At 33.3% G+C, this 22928-nt stretch overlaps 1 protein-coding gene across 1 annotated transcript in view; it reads left to right on the top strand.

Moving 5' to 3' along the window:
* Positions 1–22928, top strand: part of PKD2 (polycystin 2, transient receptor potential cation channel) — a 72379-nt gene that overhangs the window by 8171 nt on the left and 41280 nt on the right. The window contains 2 exon segments of the mRNA XM_074275406.1: positions 8896–9009; positions 17570–17703. Coding sequence (XP_074131507.1) covers positions 8896–9009; positions 17570–17703 — 248 coding nt within the window.

Below are 22928 nucleotides of genomic sequence, written 5' to 3'. Positions count from 1 at the left end.
ATTCATATGAAACTTTTTTTTTAGAGATATGTCACTATATCTAGTCTATATCTAGTGGCATATCTTGTAATAGGATTATATTTAGAGTTTTTGAGTTGATATTAATGAAAGATAATGGCCTATAGTTTTCTTTCTGTTTAATTTTAGGTCTTAAAACTATTTGTTTCATAAGGGTGTGGAGTTGTTGGGTTTTTTTTTTCCGTTTTTGAGGATAATCTGTAAATTATGGATATGAATTATTTTTTTAAAATATGATAGAATTCTCAATTCTTCAGGATTCAAAGATGGTTCTCCCCCCACCCCCATTAATGGTTAATTTACTGCTAGATTTGTTTTCCTTTTTTGGAGATTGGATTATTTAATTTACCTATTTAGTCTTTTGATAGGTAAGGTATTTTATATATTTGAAGTTATTTTTCTATTACTTTTGTTTTCTCAGTTCCTTCCCTTTATAGTTATTATTGGTTCCTTCTTTTCTCTTGATTTTTTTCCTATTTAAATAATTCTTTTTCCCCTCTTTTTTTAGTTGGTTAACTCAATTCCCCCTTTCTTTGTTTCCCTTCAACTAGCCCTATTCCTTAGTGGTTGTTTTTTTTTTTTCTTTAATTTTGCAACCTTTTCCAAAAACCCTCTTCATTAGCCACCATCTCTTTCTGTCTATTTCTAGGCTTTCATTCTCTGATTCATGATCCTTATAATTATCTAGTTTCTCTTCTTTCTCTGTATTGCTCATGCAATCAAAATTCTAGGGTATCCAATACATTCTAGGCTATCCCCTTTAAGTACTTTTTGTTACTCTCTTTTGTAGCTTGCCCTCTTGATTCCTCTTTTCCATTGTGCTTCACTACTAAAACAATGCCTGTTATTACAGGCTCTTCCAAACCTTTTCATTCATCTTCAAATGACTCATGGCTTTCCCCCAACTAAGAACCTTGACTCCTATTTACATAAAAAAATTGAGAATATATGTAATGAGCTTCTTCTCTCCTCTTCCTTATCTCCTTTCACTTCCCTTTTTTATTTGCCTTCTGCTCCTGTCTTCTCATTTATCCTTATTTTACTTGAATAAGTGATTTTTATCCTTGTCAAGGCTAATCCAACCACTTGTTTAAGCAATCTCAATTTATCTCATCTCTCCCAATAGTTTGCCCTATCTATCATCCCCATTCTCACTTATTTTCAAACTTTTCTCTCTTATATTGCTTCATTCCATAAAAACATCATGAAAAATCCCTCATTTTGTCTTCTATCCCCACTGTCTCTTGTACAGTTATGAATTTTTCCTAGTCCATAAATCTGACACATTTATCCATGCTCCCCTTATTTGCTTATATTACCCTTTATGTTTTGAAATCATGTATCCATTTTGAGCTTTCATTTGCATAGTTTGTGAAATGTCAGCCTATGCTTAGTTTTTGCCAGACTGCTTTCCAGTTTTCTCAGGGTTTGTTTTTTTGTTTTTGTTTTTGTTTTTGTTTTTGTTTTTGTTTTTGTTTTGTCAAATAATGAATTCCAGGATCTTTGGGTTTATCTAACATTATTAGTCCACTGTATTTATTTACTTCTCTATATTGTATACCTAATCTATCACACTGATGATTTTATTGGTAACATAGAAATGCTGATGATTTGTGTGAGTTTATTTTATATCCTGCAATTTTGCTAGAGTTATTGTTTAAACTAGTTTTTCAGATGCTTTCTCAATGGTTCTGGAAGTGTAGCATCTATTAAAAAGCTATTAATTCTATTTCTATATCTATGCTCCTTCCTTCACTTCTTTTTTTTTTTGTCTTTTCCATAGCCAGCATTTCTAAGATGATGTTGAACAATAATGGTGATATTCTTACTTCATTTTTATTTTATTCAGAAAGGTTTCTAGACTATTTCCACTACATTATAATGTTTGCTCTTGGTTTTAGGTAGATACTAATCTTTTTTTAAAAAAAGTTTAAATTCCTTTGTTTCTCGTGTCTTTAATCGGCATGGACATTGTATTTTGAAAAAAGTTTTTATCTGCATTATTGAGACAATCAGGATTTTTGTTATTATTGATATGCTCAATTATAATTATAGTTTCCTTAATATTGAAACAATATTATGTTCTTTCAGTTATGTGTTTTTGGTTTAAATCCCAGCCAAAGTATGTGAATTTTGTGGTATGTTGTTGTAATCACCTTGTAAATATTTTACTTAAAATTTTTGCATCTATTTTCATTAGAGAAATTGTTCTATGTTTATCTTTTTCTGTTTTTTGATTTGTAGTGTAAGTATCAAAACCGTATTTGTGTTGTAGAAGGAATATAATAGGGCTTCTTCATTTTTTTAACAGTCTGTATAATATTAGAATTAATTATTCTTTAGATATTTGGTAAAATTCATTTATAAATTTATAGTCCAGTTGCAGTTCTGCCAAACTACTTTGTAGTTTTTCTCAAAATTTTTGTCAGATGAAGAATTCTCTCCCCTCCCCCAAAGCTTAGACCGTTGAGTTTATCAAACAGTCAATATCTATGGTCATTTAATACTAGTATCATGTACCTAATCTGTTCACTGATCTATCACTATTTCTTACCTATTACTAGATTGTTTTGATGATTACTGTAATACAGTTTGAGATTAGGTACTGCTAGACTATCATCTTTCATATTTTTCATTAATATCTTTATATTCTTTATGTGTTGTTTCTCAAGATAGTTTTGTTATTATTTTTTCTAGCTCTATAAAATAATTCTTTGGTAGTTTGATTTATATAGATTTATATAGCAAATTAGTTTGGAAAGAATTGTCAGTTTTGTTATAATGGCTCTATTATAGTCATGAGCAATTAATATTTTTCCAATTGGTTAGATGATTTAACTTGTATGAGAAGTGTTTTGTAATTGTGTCCATATAGTCTTGAGATTGTCTTAGCAAGTAGATGCCAAAGAACTTTTTATTCTCTACAGTCCTTTTTAATGGGATTTCTTTTTCTGTCCCTTGCTGCCAAGCTTTGTTGATGATACATAGAAATGCCAATCATTTATATGAGTTGTTTTATGTCCTGCAACTTTGCTAAAATTTGTTTCAAGTTTTTTCATTCATTCTCTAGGGTTGTCTAAGTATACTGTCATATCATCTGCAAAGAGTAATAATTTTGTTTCTTCATTGCTTATTCTTAAGTCTTCAATTTCTTTTAGTTCTTTTTTATTGTCTTGTTGCTGTAACTAACATTTCTGGTAAAATATTAAATAATAATGGTGATAATAGATATCCTTATTTGATCCCTGATATTATTGGAAAGGTTTCTAGTTCAAAATCAAAGTCAGAAATAATGCTTGCTCTTTGTTTTAGTTAGTTGCTACTTACTATTTTAAGGAAACTCCATTTATTTCTATATTTTCTAATGTTTTTAATAGGAAAGAGTATTGTATTGTCAGAGGCTTTTTCTTCTTTTATAGAGATAATTGTATTTTTATTGTTTTTGTTATTGACAGTTATGCTTACAGTTTTTCTAGTGTTGAAGTAGTTTTTCATTCCTAGTATAAATCCCATCTGCTCATTATATATATATATATATATATGTATATATATGTATATATATGTATATCATGATATATTTCTGTAATCTCTTTGCTAGCTTTTTTTTTTTAAATTTTTACATCAACATTCAAAAGGAGAATTGATCTGCACTTTTTTTTTCTCCTGCCCTCAATTTAGGTATTAATTCCATTTTTGTATCATAAAAGGAATTTGGTAGAAATCCTTTTTTACCTCTTTTTTTTTCAAATAATGTAGTTTTGGATATAAGTATTCTTTAAATGTTTAGAATTCATTTATAAATCCATCTGACCCTGGGGATTTTTTTTTAAAGGGGTTCCTTTATGGCTTGGTCAATTTCTTTTTCTAAGATAGAATGATTTGTGTTCTATTTCCTCAACTGATAATCTGGTCAATTCATATTGTTGTAAATATTCATTTAGATTCTCAGTTTAGTTGGCATGTGATGTTGTGCCACAGTTTCCCTAAATTGCTCTACCTCAGTTTCTTTAATTGTTTTGTCTCATTTCCTTAAATTTTTCTGCCTCAATCCCTCTGGTGGCAACCCCCACTCCTTCCTGACCATTAGGACTGATATAATTTAGGACTGGCTATTCTAGGCTCCTAAATCCTCCTAAGTTAACATGTATGGTCCTCACCCCACACCCTGTCAGAATGGGATTAATGGTCCATTTCTGGAAATCCCCGTGCTCACCAATGCTCATACTCCACCCCTTGCCTTTGCTTCCCCTGATCTTAGAACCACAATATAAAAATCCTTGGAATCTCACATTTCATTTTGGATTCTTTGAGATGAAAGTCCATTTCAGTCCTGGAAGCAGAATGGATACTGCTCTCTCCCTCTCAGAAACCCAAATAAAATATTAAAAACAACAACAACAAAAACAATTCCATCTTGCCTCAGTTTCTCCAGCATTACATTAATTGGCCAAAATAGTTCCTAATACTTGTTTTTGTGTCACATTTTTCATTTTTAATAATGTCACTATCAATGGTTTGTTTTATTGGGGGGTTTTCTTATAAAACTGGATCTGAGTTTTATTTATTAGCTTAAATTATTTTATTTTGAATTTTTTAAATCTCACCTTTGATTTCTGTTGTGCCCACATAAGTACCCTGGATATCTTAGAATCAGCCAGAGTCAGGATAAGCAAAAGTCTGTATGGTCTTTTGGGGTCGCTGTCAGGGGATTAGATATAGGAATCTCCACACCTCCTTTTTCTCTCTCTACTGCCAAAGAATGATCCTGCTTGTCCTCTTCTACCCTCTGATCTCTCTTCCCCTTCTTTGTCCACACCCACAGATCCAGCCAGCACAGAGTTGAGTAGGGTCATCCTCCAAGCATGTTAATAGAGAATTGTCCAATTGGTAATTAGCCTTAAGTGATAGGTTATCTCAGTTAAGTGCATCTGCTCAATTCTAGCCCTTTACATCTCTCACTTTCTTTTGTTTTAGAACACAGGTGGTCACGCCATCCCTGACTTCTCAGGGAGATGAGAACCCCAAAAAGGAGGTGATCACCCTCCCCCCCCTGACTTCTCAGGAAGGGAGATGAAAGCACTAAAAAGGTGATAATTACACCCTCCCTGACATCTCAGGAAGGAAAATGAAAAGCACTAAAGGGAAGTGGGGATTGCTAGCGGGTTTCTGGGATGAAGGGTCTTATTAGAGACAGGTGTGCACAAACCCATCAGCATGGGAGGTATTACACAAGCACATAGCAATAATGCACAGGCACAGATGACTCTCCCCATAGTCAGTGCAGTCTTGATGAGGATAACAAACATGAATTGTACATGCAAGTAGTGATATAACAAACAATATCAATCAATATGGTCCTGTAAAAGATTTCCAGAAGTCTTAGAAGGAGGGTATGTAAACATCAGTCACACATATGCCTTCTTCAGCAACCAAGAGATAGTCCAAAACCAATCTATTCTCCATTGCTTCACGTGTCAGGGAATCCAATGATTCCTACAGGTTTTGAAGTCCTGCAACAGTTTTATGTCTCAGGGAATCCAGTGATTCCTGAGGGCTTTCAAGTCCTACAATAGTCTTATCATGTCTCAGAAAAATCCAATGATTCCTGAGGGCTTTCAAGTCCTACAACAGTTTATGATGTCTCAGAGAATCCAATGATTCCTGAGGATTTTCAAGTCCAACAATTTTTGATGTCCATGAGTCAAACACCATACCTGCCAGACTCTTTCAGTGGTGGGCACAATCAACAACTGAACCACCTGATGTTTTTTGGGTCTTCTCCTTCGTTTCAAGGGTCTGCTCTCCGATGGACATGGAATATGTCTCATCGGCACCCATCTGATTCCTTCTCCATCTGTAGAGATACAAGCAAACCCTCTCCCCCAAGCAGTTAACCTATCTTGGTCCCCTCCATTCAATACTTTTTGGGTCTCTCCACATGACATGGCGATTATCTAAAGACAGTGGAGCTGCTCGCACTGGACACTGCCCTTCCAGTGGGTTATAAAACCTGTCTGCCAGAGCCAGTGCATCTTTGTCAAAGATCAAGAAGTTAATAGTATAAAGGGCTAGATTTAGAAATTCTCTAGGGTTACCTGTGGCTCCCCCTTTCTTTTGTTTTTGGAGGAGTGTCTTGAGGTCTCTGTTTCTCCTCTCTACTATTGCCTGTCCTTGAGGACAGAGTTGAGTAGGGTCATCCTCCAAGCATGTTAATAGAGCATTGTCCAATTGGTAATTAGCCTTAAGTGATAGGTTATCTCAGTTAAGTGCATCTGCTCAGTTCTAACCCTTTACAGATTTCCAGAATTCTTATTTTGGTGTTTAATCAGGGATTTTAAAAGTTTGTAGTTTTTTAAATTGCATATCCAATTCATTTATCTACTCTTTCTCTTCTTTATGATGTAAGCATTTAGAGAGAAAAAAATTTCCCCTCAGTACTACTCTGGTTGTATCCTACAAATTTTGGAATGTTGTCTTATTATTCTTTTTAATAAAATTATTGATTGTTTCTATGATTTGTTCATTAATCCACTCATTCTTTGGATAAGATTATTTGCTTTGAAATCAATTTTTAATCTATATTTCCAAGACTCTTTATTAAATGTGATTTTACTTCATCATAATCTGTAAAGTACAATTTCTGCATTTGTTTGTGAAATTTTTAATGCCATAACATATGGCCAATTTTTGTGAAGATGCCATGTAGAAGTGGGGGGGAAACGCACTTTCCAAGACCATTGATTTCATTGCTTTCTGATTTCTACAACAAATTGCCTCTGATATTATCTCTATTTTCTCAATACCACTCAACATTTCTCTTTTCTGGCTACTTCCCTGTTGTTTACAAATAGGCATATATCTTCCCCACTCTTTGTTTGTTTTTTTCCAAATTATTTAATAGTTTTCTCCAGTTACATGTAAAACAATTTTTAACATTTGTTTTTAAAACTTTGAGTTTCTCCCTTCCTTTCTTTCCCCTCCTTTGAGAAGGCACTTGTGAAGTTATGCATAACATTTCCATAGAAGTCATGTTGTGGAAGAAAACTTAAATTCCCTCTTCCCCACAACCCCCCCCCCCCCCAGAAAAACAAAGTAAAAAATTAAGTATGTCTCAATGTGTATCCAGATACCATCAGTTCTTTCTCTGGTTATGAATAATGTTTTTATCATTAAGTCCTTCAGCATAGACTTGTATCGTATTGCTGAGAATAGTAAAGTCATTCACAGCTGATCATCTTACAATATTGCTGTTAACATTGTATGCAATACATTGTACTTTGCATGAGCTCATGGAGATGAATGCTAAGGCAGCTAAGCCAATTAGGTGAATTAGCTGTTAGTCTTACTGCTAAGGTAAGTGGTTGAATAAGCAGGCTAATTGTTTCAATAATGATTAGTATAGGGATTAGGGGTGTATTAGGGTATAGGAATTTCAAAGTTTTTTTGAGAGTATCCTTCCTATATTTCTTATAGAATTATAGAATTCCTTATTTCTTATAGAACAATAGTATGTTCTTCATTCTTAAACAAAAAAATCTTCCAATTGATCCAACCATCTTTGCTTGCTGTCAGTCTTTGCCTTCAGCTAAGCTCCTTGAAAAAAACTGCCCTACAAGTACCTCTTCTTGTTCTCCTCTCATTCTTTTCTAAATATTCTTCAATCTTGCTTCTAATCTTATTTAACAAAAGCTACTTTCTCCAGAGTTACCAAGTGAACCAGTTGCTTAATTTAATGGCCTCTTCCTCCTCTCCATCCTTTTCTTCCTCCTTTTTGACATTCAGTAGCCTTTCTTTTACCAGAAATTCCTTTCTTCCTTTCTCCACTAGTCTTTCTTGTCCCCCATTCTTTCTAATAACTCCTCAGTCTCCTTGACCAGTTCATTTCTGTTGTAGCCAGAACCATGGATGTCTCTACAGAGCTCTGTCCTGAGCTCTTTTTTTCTATCCACATTATCTCATTTGGAGATCTCATTAGTTGTCCTGGTTTCAATTATAATCTCTCTGCTGATAATTTCTCCATTTAACTTTACAATCCAGCCCTTTCATATTCAAATTCATTTCCTCTACAATGTTCTTAAAAACTTTCACTCACACAGTCACCATCCTAGTTTAAATGTTAATCACCCACTTATTATCTTGATTAGTTTCCCTTCCTCAAGTTTATTTCTCTATTTTACCTCATATTCTACATCAGAGCTTCTTAAACTTTTTCTTTTTCACCCAATAGGTAGGTACATATAAATATAGATATCAAACATTTGTTGATAATAAATCATAAAGAAAGTAATTTTAAAACAATTCTTTGGTATGCACATAATTTTACTATTTATTAGAAATTAAATTTGCAGGCAAGTGAGATAGATATGCTTGTCTATTTTTACATAAAGAATTAAATATTGGTGGAATATTTGACATCTTTTACTGTTGCTAGATTTTTCACAACTCCACATAAGGTTGCAACCCAGTTTAAGAAACTTTGTTCAGCATACACAAAGCACCTGATAAAAGCTTGTTGGATTGATTAAAAGATGCCTTCAAAACACTTTTAGCTTATCCGAAAAAAGCTTTAAACCAAGTGATGGTGGTAGTATTTAGTATATTTGTATTAAATACCATATTAGTAATTTAAATGATTTTTATCTTGACCAATACATTTAACATTATAAATTTCAATTTTATGAATCTTTAAGTTGAAAAATTTTGAAACATGTTAGTTATATAATTTTTAGCAGATTTTGTAATGAAAAATAGTTAATGACATTAATGGTAGTTTTAAGATTTTCTAGGTTTTTTTTTTCCTTTGTCAAATATGTTATTTTCAAAATGTGAATGAAACAAATTGACATTATTTTTTTCTTTCCTTTTTTAATATTTAAGGTCTCTGGGGAACAAGACTGATGGAAGAAAGTAATACAAGCCGAGAAAAATATCTAAAAAGTGTTTTGCGAGAATTGGTTACCTACTTCTTCTTTCTTGTGGTTCTGTGTATCTGTAAGTAGACCACTTCTTTCCATTAAAAAAGTTTATATGCTCCCTCAAAAGCATGGTTAAAAAAGTATATGCTTGCACTCAAAGGGTCAGAGTAAAAGTGCTTTCTAATTAGTCATTTTTTTCACTATGATTCAAAATTTATTCAGGGACTGGTCATTATTAAACATTAAGTAATATTTTGGCTTTTTCTGATTGACTAGTGCATGCTAATTAAATCAAGTAAGCCTGCCATAATGATAATTGTAGTCTTTATAAAACCTGCAGAGATAAAAATTTTTATTAGCTACTATAAGAAGTAGATTGGTATGATCCAGCCATGAGCTATAATAACCTAGTTTTTAAATTCTGATTCCCATTTATACTAGCTGTGTGATTACTGGCAAGTGACTTAATGGTACCCCAAATATATCTCTAAAACTCTTAAGTTATACAAGAGTTGCCCATTTGCCTCCATGGAGAGAATTTCCTCACAGATTAAATCACAGAACTGAACAAAAAGAAAAACTAAAAAGAATTATTGTAAACATAACTTAAAGCACAAATAATTTATTTAGTTTGGCAGTTATAAATTTAATTAATAGCAATACAGCAAATAATCAGAAAAACATACACTGTAAAATGAAATCTTATATTAAACCTTTTTTCTAATAAAAAAAATTTAGGCAGGATAGCTCTGAGGTGTGATAGGCTTGGAGAAAAGAACTTGAGCTCAAATTCTGCCTCAGGTATTTATTAGTAAGTTAATAATTTATTATTATTATTGTGTCCCTGAGCAAGTTATTTAATCCTGTTTGCCTCCATTTCCTCATCTGTCAAATGAGCTGGAGAAGGAAATGACAAGTAACCCCAATATCTTTACCAAGAAATTCCAAAAGGGGTCATGAAGAGTAAGGCATGACTGAAAAAATTACTGAACAACAAAGAACAAAATAGGCACTTAGAGAAAGTAGAAGGGATCCTAGTACTGAATTCTGAGATCTTGGATTCAAATCTCACTTTTGAATTGACTCCCTGTGTGACTTTAGGTAGGTGATTCAGCCTCCCCAGCCTTCTGTTTCCTCAGTTATAAAATAACAAAGGTTGTACTAGAGCATCTTTTAAAGTTTCCTTTCTTTCTTAGATTGTGATCTTAATATCTTGAAGATATTCACACTCCATTGGCGAAATGGCCAAAAAATACAAACAGATAATTTTTGAATAAGGAAACACAGTAACCACATTAAAAATATGTACAAACTATTTAATAGGCATAGATATTTAGATCAAGATAATCATAAGATATCACTTTATATCCGCTTTAATGGCAAAAATGCTTTCCTTCAAAAAAAAATCACTGTTGGTGAACTGCAGGGAAACAGTGTTAGTATGGATATGGCATGGTACAACATTTTGAAGTGCATTCTAGCAGTGTCCAATGACAATCATAGAGATAATCATAGCTTTTTCTTACCCTAAAAATATCTGGTCAATCCTGTACCTGTCCAGTTTGGGGACCTTTCAAAAAGTCATTTCTCTTTGATCCATTTTGCTCAATCTACAATTTCTTCCAGATAGCTTTGGGTATAAATCATGTTCAGAATCCCTCAAGCATACATAAAAGTCTTAGCTTACTTTTAGGTATTCAAGTTAACAATACATATTTGGTTATCCAGCAGTCTTTCTACTGGGATTATATCCCAAAGAGATCTTAAAGAAGGGAAAGGGACCCCTATGCATGAAAATGTTTGTGGCAGCCCTTTTCGTACAGATCACTCAGCTGAACAACCAGATTAAAATTCCCATTAGACAGTTTTCAAGCAAAAGGATGTATGCCTTAGAATATGGACATAAAAAGTGTTATCCACTTAAAATTTCCTTCTTTTCAATTTCTTTTTGGTGAAGTTATAAAATTGAAAATCTTAAAAAATACCTTAAAAATAAAATTAAAAAAAAAAGAAAAACTGAAGTTCAATGAGATTAATGGCTTAACCAAAGTCATATATCTCATTATGAATGTATCTGTTTGGGATTATTTTAAAATGCATTTTTAAATGTTACATTTTTTAAATTTCAGAAGCTCAAAATTTTGGCTAAGTTATGCTTTACTTTTTCTACTATGGTTTTTTAACATATACTTTTAGTATCCTTTCATTTAATAGTATAATTTATACTATTATATATATATATATATATATATATATATATATATATATATATATATATATATAATTCTTTTCTTTAGTATTCACATATAGTTCCATAGAAAAGTTACTTTTGTAAAAGTTGGTCTTGAGTTATACTGGACTTTTTAGCTTTTACTGCATTATGTAAATAGCCATAAATGTGGCCAATTCAGTTGGCCAGAGCACTATTTTGATGCAGCATGGACACTGGGTTTGAGCAGTATGACTTCAGTTAGGTTCTCCTTGTTTTTTGTATAGAATACCTCAGATTTATCTCCATGGTCTCAATTTGTAAGAAGAACTAGATTAGAAAGTTTGAATTTGATATCCAAGTCATGATGGAGGGGAAGAGGCAGGAACTTGCCTGAATTCTCCCAGATTTCTCTCCAAATAACTTTAAACCATGCCTTAAAATTAATTATGTGAGTAGCAGAAATAATTTTCCAGCTCAAGATAATTTAATAGGATTATAGGAAAGGTTTCTCTGGATAAAAGAGGAGCTTAGTGCAGGTGAACCAGCAGAAGGCCCCTCACCTAGCACAGATCAGTAGCTAAGGCTTTGTAGCTCCATCATAGCAGACCACTGGGCCAGCTGTAGAACTTCCAGTGCAGCAGATGAGAAGCGAGGTTGAGAGATCCTGGTGCAAGAGACCAGTGGTCAGGCTCTGGCACCCCATTCAAGAAGCTTGTGACAGTACCCCCTGTATCTCAGGGACAGAGCTCACTTTTAAAAGTCATGAAATAAGCTAGAAAATGAGCAAAAAATAAAGAAAAATCCTGACCATAGAAGACTACTATGGTAGCAGAGAAGATCAAAACACAAATTTAGAGGAAGACAACAATATTATGAAAGTGAAGCCTCTAAGAGAAATATAAATTGGTCTCAAGGATAAAAAAAACCCACAAAACAAAACAAAACAAAACAAAAAAACCAACTAGAGCTTGAGAATTTAAAAAATCTAATAAGAGAGAAGAAAACTTGTGGGGGGGTAGATGGGAATGAGAGTTATACAAGAGAATCAAAAAGTCATCAGCTTGATAAGGGAAGTACAAACAGTGGGAAAATATGTATAAAAATTCAATGAAGAAAACAACTTATTAAGAAGCAGAAATTGGCCAAATGGAAAAGGAAGAACAAAAGCTAACTGCAGAAAATAAATCCTTAAAAATTAGAATTGGGCAAGTGGAAGATAATAACTCTGTGAAACATCAAGAATTAAGCCAACAAAATCAAGAATGAAAAAAATAGAAGAAAATGTGAAATATCTTATTGGAAAAACAACTGACCTGAAAATTAGATTGAGGAGAGATCTTTTAAGAATTATTGAACTCCCTGAAAGCCATGATCCAAAAGAAAAAACAAAGAAGTCTTTATGAATAAATACAAGTGAATTTCCTTTCTTCAATCCATGAATGGGTCCTTGAACATCTCCTTTTTCAGTCCTACTGTATGTTTCCTGGGTGATATCTTGTATGGCTGAAACAGCAGAACAAGAGTGACCTTGAATTCAGCAAGATAAGAGTTCAAGGTATTTCTCTAACATAGTATCTGTATGTATAGGGGCCAGTTCTTTAGCCACCCAGCTCCCTCAAGGCCAGTTAACTCAAGGACATCCTTTTATAGATAGCTTGTCAATCTGTATTGGTGAAAAGAATTTCCATATCAATAAAATGACTTTATTTTTGTGCTTGTTGATTTATATGTGACAATTTATATTATGCCTTTTTTAATATTGTTGATTGGTAGCTAGAATGGCTCAGTAGATAAAGTGCCAGTCAAGACTCTAGTCAGAAAAATCTGAGTTCAAATCCAGTTTTAGTCACTTGTTAGCTAAGACTCGGGGCAAGTCACTTAATCCCTATTTGCCTTAGCTTCTCATCTGTAAAATGGGGACACACTGGAGAAGGAAATGGCAAATTACTCCAGTATCTTTGCCAAGAAAATCCCATGGGCAAAAGTCCATGAAGTCACATGGTCAGAAACAACTGAACAAGTATAGTATAATGTGTGTGTGTATGTAGATATATGTATAAAATCTGATGAAATGGAAGAGTATCAAAGAAAATTTTACTGAGGCACTATACTATACTTATAGTACAGTATACAAATTCAACTTTATTTCATTTTAAAAATTATTAAATAAGCACAGCAATGAGGTAACAGCAACCATGTAATATCTCTTTGTGCTTCTGCTTTACTGGATCATGATAATTATATTAAAATTTTATTAATATTATTAAAAAGGAGCAAAAATTAAACTCTTACTGTATTAACAAAGAGCAAAAAGTTATATTATTTGTACTTAATTTTTTAGATCCAGAAAAAGACTAAATGGTTTCTTTTAAGTTGGACATATATATGCAACACTAGAATAAAGAGTGTTCCTAGTGATAAAAACAAAAAAGAAAAATGGTGAAGGGCTGGTTTCATCTAAAGTCCTCTGGACTCATAATTATAAATATATTCATCAGCGTTCTAAAGTCTTTGAAGTTGTTTTTTCATAGTACTGTCACCTTGTATACTTTTTAAAACTAGTACTGATACTGTTTCAGATCATACTGCTTTTTCCAATTCCCTTTGAAATTACCCATTTTGTTTTTTCTTATGATGTGATATTCTATTCTATTCATAAATGATAATTTATGCAGAGAGTCTCCATTAAGTTAGCAAATCCCTAGTTTCCATTTTGGGATTTCTATAAAAAGAGCAATTATAAATATTCTGGTACATGTGGGTCCTTTTCCTCCTTCTTTGATCTTTTTGGCTATACATTTAATTGTAGTATAATTGGATTGAAGAGTATGCATAATTTCAGATTACTTTCCAGAATGCATGAATTAATTCATATCCCCACCAATAATGAATTCTTGTGTTTCTTTTTCCTGAAATTCTCCTAACATTTGTTATTTTTCTCTTTTTTTCATGGGACCTCTTGTTTTAATCTGAATTACTCTAATTATTAGTGATTTGGAACTTTTTTTCATATGATTAGTGGTAACTTCTTCATATCCTTTCATCATTTATCTGTTGTGAGTGGCTTTTATTTGAATGAGTTCCTTATGAATATTGGATATGAGACACTTTTAAAAAATATATTGCGAGGATTTGTATCCCCAACATCTATTTCCCTTCTAATTTTTCTAGATTATCTTTGTGCAAATTTTTTTCAATTCTGTATAACCAAAATTGTCTTTTATTTTCTGACACCTGCTATCACTTTAGTCACAAACTGTTATCCTGTCTGATACTGCTTCTAAAAAAGATTTCTTGTTCCTCTGATTTATTGATGGTGTCATCCTTAATGTCAAGTTATGTATTCATTTGGATTTTATCTTGGTATATGATGTGACATGTATATCGAATTTTTGCCAGATCACTTTTCATTATTTCCAGCCATTTTTGTCAAGTAATTAAGTCCTTACCTCAGTAATTGGTATCTTTGGGTTTCTCTTTCATGAAGCTGATGTATTCTCTTGCTTCTGCACATTGTGTATCCAACGTATTTTTAAAAACCAGTACCAAATTGTTTTAATAATTATTTCTTTGTACCATGGCTGTAGTGCTGCTAAGTTCCCTTCCTTACCACTCCTTTTCATTATTTCCTTTGAGATTCTTGACCTTTTGTTCTCCAGATGAATTTTATTATTTTTTCAACTTTAAATCTTTTAGTAGTTCTATTGTGATTTCACTGAATAAGTAAATTAATTTCAGTCATTTGGTCTTTTGTGTTATATTGGCTCTATTTACCCCTGAGCAATTATTATTTCTCCACTTATGTCTCTCCTCTGGATTTATTTTGTCTTAGCTTTTCCACATCATTCTCCTCCCTCTCCACCCCCACCTCCAAGAAAATGTGTCTTTGAAGATGGTCAATTTAATTTTTTTGTTTTTGTATCCTAGTGTCTTACCACATTTTAAGGGCTTAAAAATATTTGTTTTATTGAATTAAGTTGAGCTTTCCATCTATTTTTTCCCCTTCTAGTTCCATCTGTGAATGCTCTTGGATGATTTGGCAAGTTTTCTGCAAACTCATTTTCAATGTTTTGTGAGGCAATAGTGGTTATAATATTCTTCCATTCTTCACTTTAATAATTTGCAAATGGAATTAAGATATAAATTTTTATTACCTTTGGCTGCTGTGTTTCTCAGTTTAACAAAAAGAATCTGGATTTGCTAACTAATGTGTTTTCTGGTTTTTTTAAGCCTGTTCATTATGGCAGCTGCTTTATATTGGTTAAACTTCAATAGGAAATGGACATAATCATCTCAGGATCTTTCCTTTTATCAATTTCTTTTCAGCCTAAGAAGCAGAGGGGCCAAAATCCATATCCACAATTGGAAAAGTTTCTCAAATTATTTCCCATATCAATAGCAGATCATAATATAAAATTTATATATGAAATGTAACATTATTTAGTCTCAGAAGTATATTCTTTTTCTTCTTGGATGGTTACTTTTTACATAAGTTCAGATACTTAGTAGATGTGTTACTCTAAGCAAGTCATTTAACCTTTGCCTGTTCAGTTTACTCACTTGTGAAATGATGGTGATAATACCATCTGCCTCTCAGGGTCATTGGGAAGATCAAATGATATAATTTGTAAAGTATTTGGGCACAGTGGATGGCACAAAATAGGTGCTTAATAAATGCATGTTTTCTTCCTTTCACTCCACTAAAGAGCAGCTGAAGGTTCATCTGCAAATTGGCATTCTTATAAGTGAGGGTTTATTTGTCTGAATATTCTCCTTTATTATGGACAATAGAGCCCAATAAGGTGAGTTGTAGAGGGAAGAATTTTCAGAGACTTCTTTTTTGTAGTCGAAATTGCCTGTTTAGTGGAATTTTTTTTTTCATAGAATCTAGATGTATTCTAAGTTTGATAATTCCTTTCTTCTATTTCAAATCCTTTTTTCCCTTCTAGATTGCATCTTTTCTTCTCTTCCTTCCTTATTTTGGGGTCTTTCCTATTTTTCAACACTCTGACCTTTTTTGATCATCTTCAAATATTGTTCATTGAATGCAAGATATTATTGTAACAACTAACATTATGTTAGTTAAGAACTAGGTTGAGATAACTTCTCATTTAAGATATGAGTCCTAGAGTAGTAGTTTCACATCTCAAAGCCATTCAGAGCCTGACTAGCCACTTCTTTAAACACGGGCTCTCTTCAGAGCCAAGACAGGAATTATCAACAATTTGCTGGATTTGCTTTACCAAATTATAACTTTAAAATGTTTGTCTCTTTGAGAAAATAGAAATGAGAAATGGTCAAGTGCCTCCTTCTGTTTGTTAAAGTCTTGTTTTTATACTGATTCTGAATATTCCTTGTCTTATATGGTCATTAAGTAGTTGGTAAAAGTAGGTCCATCAGCCCCCTGTGTCATTACCTGCCATATGTGTGCTGTAGTGACCTTTCTCTGTATACTTTCTTTATACGTTTGACAGTACATTGAATTCTTTAAGTAACTAAATCATACATTTTTTAATAAAAAAGTCATGAATACCTCTTTTAAAAAGATTCTAAAATCAGACTGAGCTATCATCTAAACCACCAGCATAATATAGCTGCACTAGATATGGAGTCAACATCTAGGTTCAAAAACCTAAGTCTTAATACTTACTACCTGTGTGACCTTGGACAAATAACTTACTTTTTTGGATCTAAGTTTCCTCATTTGAAAAATAAAATTTTTATTTTTAATAATAAAATTGGACAAAAATGCCTTTTAAAGTCCCTTCAACTTCTACTTCAATTCTTTGGCTTTATGAGTTATTGAGCCCCTATTATGTGGCAGGCACTAAATGCTGATGATAGAAAGATTAGAAAGCAAGACGGAAAAGTTGTCCTCAAAGCACTTAAAATTCTATCCAAAGAGATGTTATTTATGTCAAAAGTATATACACAGGCACAATAGATAGAGCACCAGCCCTGAAGTCAGGAGGACCTGAGTTCAAATGTGATCTCAGACACTTAACACTTCCTAGCTGTATGACCCTGGGCAAGTCACTTAACCACAATTGCCTCAAGGGAAAAAAGTATATATACATATACCTATGCCTTTGGCTTCTAGATAGGTTTGAATGTATAATGTATAAAGCATGAACCTTGTCCTTGGGAAACTTAACATTCTCATTAGGGAAACAAGTCATGTGCTTGTGGAACAACTGCTAGAGATGATTGTAAGTGACTTTGAGGGTGGTCACATCAACAAGCAAGCCATGTATTCATTATCTTTTTTTCTGCCAGCCAGGAAATTAATATTTCCTATAACCATAAGTGGTCCCAAAATATGGAGTGAAAATTTTTCAGAATACCACAAGGTAGATAATTAATCTGGATGATTGGATAGTATTTGCTTGTTTATTTATAATACCATTTCCTTTGTGTCTTGCAGTGACCTACGGGATGGTGAGCTCCAGCATGTACTACTACACAAGGGTGATGTCACAGCTTTTTTTAGAAACACCTGTGTCTAAAATGGAGAAAACGAATTTCAAGACACTCTCCACAATGGAAGACTTTTGGAAGGTATTTGAAAAGTATTCTCTTTGTCACTGAAAAGTTCATTGAGGTAGATGGTAAGGTAGAAAGAACTTGATTTGAAGTCAGAGGACCAGCATTCAATCTCAGCTTTGTCAAAAATCTCTCTAGAGGTCCACACAGCATTGAATAAGTATTTTAACTTTTCTGAAGCTCATTTCTTTATCTTTAAAAAGAAGAAATAAAAATAGATGACTTTTTTAAAAGTTTCTCATGGTTTAAAAATACAATCCTATGAAAGGGACTATAAAAAAAGTTCCTTGTTTTGGATATGTAACCTTACAATGCAGCCAGATAGAGATCAAACAAGTATCTTTGGCTGCCATGTCACAATTAACCAATATGGGACTTTAAATTCAATCATTTTCCAGTCACATCCAATACTTTATGACCCCATTCGGAGTTTTCTTTACAAAGATATTGGAGTATCATTTCCTTCTCCAAATCATTTTCTAAATGAGGAAACTAAGGCAAACAAGGTTAAGTGATTTGAACTCAGGTCCTGCTGACTCCAGGGCCAATACTCTGAGCACTTGCACCAGCTAGTTTTCCCCAGTAGTCTGGTAACTTGGTACAAAAGAAAGTGAAATTAGTCTGGTATGAGCTTTTAAAATATTTCCTGTAGCCATGCTAATAGTAATTTTCTTAACTAGCTGCTCACATACCATTTCTTAAATAATATATTCTAGAATTTTTTCCAGGAATCAAAGCCAGGTTTACTGACATATTGGAACAAGATATAACTGAGTTGTAATTAATATGTTTCAAATAATGCAAAATTAGATTTAGTGTAAATTATAAAATGATATCAGAACACATTTAATATAAGGCAAAATTCAATTAATGAAATATGTGAATTAGTTGAGGGTTTTAATATGTTGCTATGTCATCAGGCTGCATTTGTTTATTATCACATATTATAACACTAAAATAGGATGAAATGTTGGAATATATAACATGGAATATTATTAAACATGCAGGCATTTTTTAAATAAGAAAGGATAGAATTTGGAACTCAATATTTTTTTAAAAAACAAATTAAAATTTTTTAAATGTAATTGGGAAAAAATAAAATAGATTTTTTTTTCAAATTCAAAATCTCTTTATTATTATTAATTTTTATAATTATAACTTTTTTTGACAGTACATATGCACAGGTAATGTTTTTTACAACATTATCCCTTGTACTCCCTTCTGTTCCGAATTTTTCCCCCTTTCCCTCCACCCCCTCCCCTAGATGGCAGCCATTCCCATACATATTAAATATCTTATAGTATATGCTTGGTACAATATATATGTGCAGAACCGAATTTTATTGTTGTTGTTGCAAAGGAAGAATTGTATTCGGAGGATAAAAATAATCTGGGAAGAAAAACAAACAAAAAAAAAGCTCACAGTTTACACTCATTTCCCAGTGTTCCTTCTCTGGGTGTAGCTGATTCTGTCCATCATTGATCAATTGGAATTGGATTAGCTCTTCTCTATGTTGAAGATATCCACTTCCATCAGAATACATCCTCATACCGTATCATTGTTGAAGTGTATAATGATCTCCTAGTTCTGCTCGTTTCACTCAGCATCAGTTGATGTAAGTCTCTCCAAGCCTCTCTGTATTCCTCCTGCTGGTCATTTCTTAAAGAACAAAAATATTCCATAACATTCATATATCATAATTTACCCAACCATTCTTCAATTGATGGGCATCCATTCATTTTCCAGTTTCTAGCCACTACAAAAAGGTTGCCACAAACATTTTGGCACATACAGGTCCCTTTCCCTTCTTTAGTATTTCCTTGGGATGTAAGCCCAGTAGTAGCACTGCTGGGTCAAAGGGTATGCACATTTTGATAACTTTTTGGGCATAGTTCCAAATTGCTCTCCAGAATGGTTGGATTCTTTCACAACTCCACCAACAATACATCAGTGTCCCAGTTTTCCCACAGCCCCTCCAACATTCATCGTTATTTGTTCCTGTCATCTTAGCCAATCTAACAGATGTGTAATGATATCTCAGAGTTGTCTTAATTTGCATTTCTCTGATCAATAGTGATTTGGAACACTCTTTCATATGAGTGGAAATAGTTTCAATTTCATCATCTGAAAATTGTCTGTTCATATCCTTTGACCATTTATCAATTGGAGAATGGCTTGATTTCTTATAAATTAAAGTCAATTCTCTGTATATTTTGGAGATGAGGCCTTTATCAGAACCTTTAACTGTAAAAATGTCTTCCCAATTTGTTACTTCCCTTCTAATCTTGTTTGGATTAGTTTTGTTTGTGCAGAAACTTTTAATTTGGTGTAATCAAAATTTTCTATTTTGTGATCAATAATGATCTCTAGTTCTCCTTTGGACACAAATTCCTTCCTTCTCCACAAGTCTGAGAGGTAAACCATCCCATGTTCCTCTAATTTATTTATGATCTCATTCTTTATGCCTAAATCTTGTATCCATTTTGATCTTATCTTAGTATGTGGTGTTAAATGTGGGTCCATGCCTAGTTTCTGCCATTCAGATTCAAAATCTCATCAGTTTTTTGTGATATGCAAACAATTTGCAAGGAACATAGTGTTACAGTGAGAGAAATAGCATGTATTTTAGCTATATGGATTAAATATGGCAATCAAAAATGCAGGGTTTTGTTTTTTCGTTGTTTTTTTTTTGTTTGTTTTGTTTTGTTTTTTAGCAGATCAGTCATTCAGACAAAAGCTTCAAGTTTATTTAAGGCAGTGAATGAAAATGTGAAGTGAAATGGAAAGTTAAGATCTTATTGCAAGCATTGTGTTTTTTTTTTTTTTTTTTCTTTTTCACTTGAAACACTTCAGTAACAAAATGTTGAAATTCCTGAACAAGTGGTTAGTGCAGTCAAGGACACAAGCTAAATATCCTGATGTTTCTAAGAAAATAATTGAAGGTGGTAGTTATATTGACCAATAAATTTTTAATGAAACAGACTTATTCTGGGAAAAGATGTCTTCTAGAACTTATATTTCTCAGAAAGAAAATAGTAAATGTGGGTGTAAAGTATTAGATCCACCTAATGATTTTATTGGAAAGTACCAGAGAGTAGGTTTTCAAATTTAACCAGTGCTTGTTTTGTTGGCCTTAAAAATTCTTGAACTCAGTTCTTTCATGGCCACATAAGAAAGCAAGTATGACAAAACTGTTTTTGAAACTTTTTAAAAGTTTTTGAAGTTTTATTTTAGTACAGCTGTTAAAAATACAAGGACAGTGTTATTGTATTTTACAAGTATTACTGATTTTAGATTATGTCCAAGACACCCAACTACACATGGTTCACTGAGTGAGAATGTAAAAATATTTTTTTTGCCACTAAATACAGCATCTTTTGCAATCCTTAGAGTCATTGCAACTTAAGATCTACTACTTTAGGAAAACTTTTGAAGAAACAAGTGCTAAAATTAGAGGCATCTATTCAATTTCCTTAAGTAACTTATAGAACAATTATAGCTTCAAAGATACAATCAAAAACATTCACTGCAAATGGTAACAATTATTGTAATCAACATTTGCTTGTGTATATAGAAGCACATTTTGCTACATTGTACAAATTATACAAATAGTAATTTTGAAAGTTCTTCTCACATGCAGACTGTTACAAGTATTGCAAGGAAAATTTGGCTTTAACTAGAAAATGACAATGTTTGTAAATTGCTGGATATGCACTTGGAAGAATTGACAGATTATAATCTTCCTTTAAGTAAATAAGTGTTTAGAGAAGCAAACATGCATTGAATTCAGTGGTACTATTGATAAGAATAGGGAAATCTGAAGGGAAAGAGCTGATTGTGGGGAAAGAGATATCAGAGCTAGAAATTAAAATGTACTAGTCATTTACATACAAGTTAGAGGTATGAAAGTGGATGACATATGTATGATAAAGCAGAAACCAAGAGAAAACCTACAAGACTCAGTCTGAATCCCCCATTCTTCAGGAAACCTTTCTCCATCTCCCACAGCTGCCTTTTCCTTTGAGATTACCTTTAATATACTCTAGATATGTCTTGTATATGCCTAATGTTTTCTCCCCTGTCCACCGTAACTTAGTGATTTCAGCAAAACTTAGAATCCACAATTTGCAATAGCCCAATGTCCTCCAAAATTCCCTAACTTGTTTCTTAGTAATCAGGGTGGGAATAGCAAGAATAGTTGATTCTGGCCAGGGAAAGAATATCTCTAGGAGATATTCTAGATAAGTAACTCATGATAAGCATAGCTGGGCTTTTTTTGCTGTATAACCAGTATCCTAGGGATTGCAAGAGACAGGAATGAGCAGGTGACCAGGAGACAGGTAGATTAAGAAGATGAGGTCAACAGGATTTCATCAACATACTGAACAAGCAAGCAACCAGGGTTAGAGGAGCAAAAAGGTCATAAATCTTTGTGAAGAGCCTCATCAAATAAAGTGGGAGAGTTCTTGAACCTTTGAGGCAAATCAGGTCCAGGTAAACTGGCTCAAGAAACAGTCATTAGGGTCTATTCCACTGAAAGGCAAACAAGGGTTGACTTCAGGGACAGAAGAATAGAGGGGAAAAAAAATCTTTCAGATCTAAAACTGTATAAAAGATATGGTCAGAGGGCAAGAGGCTTAAGAGAGTGTATGAATTGGGTGTTGTAGAGTGAATAATCTCTACGTGCTAATTGACTTCATGTAGATCTTAAACAGGCCTAAAATCCTGGCAGCCAGGTTTGCAAACATGGAGGAGAGGGGTGTTCCCAGTTGACAAGTGACTAGGATGCCGGCGTCTCAGAGACACTTAATGTGGAATAAGATCCCTTCCTTGGCCTGGTCAGACATAGGATATTGTCTAACAGAGACAGGGGAAGCAGTGGCCAGGAGCTGTACAACTGTGAGGGATGGTGAGAGGTCAGTCCAGGAGGATTTGATTCTACCCAGTTGGAGAGGAAGTCAGTTAAAAAGGTGGTCAGATAGGGAGACTGAGGAGAAAAGCATAGCATGAGAATCAGTCAAGACATATCTGGAGACCAGAGGAAGAGTAACCATTACAGGGAATGAATGAGGGGGAATACCTAGGGTAGCAAATGATGGCTTGGAGCTTATGGAGAAGATCTCTGCCTAGAAGGGGATAAGGGCATTCCAGCATGACCAGGAAGGAATGGATGATGGTACTAGAACCCAAAAACACCAGGTGTTCATACGTCCAAGGATACATGGCAGGGTTGCCTGTAG

Source organism: Sminthopsis crassicaudata, chromosome 6, assembly GCF_048593235.1.
Source record: "Sminthopsis crassicaudata isolate SCR6 chromosome 6, ASM4859323v1, whole genome shotgun sequence".
Taxonomy (NCBI): Eukaryota; Metazoa; Chordata; class Mammalia; order Dasyuromorphia; family Dasyuridae; genus Sminthopsis; species Sminthopsis crassicaudata.
Note: the sequence above shows the minus strand (reverse complement) of the source record. Positions and strands in the feature narration are given on the sequence as shown.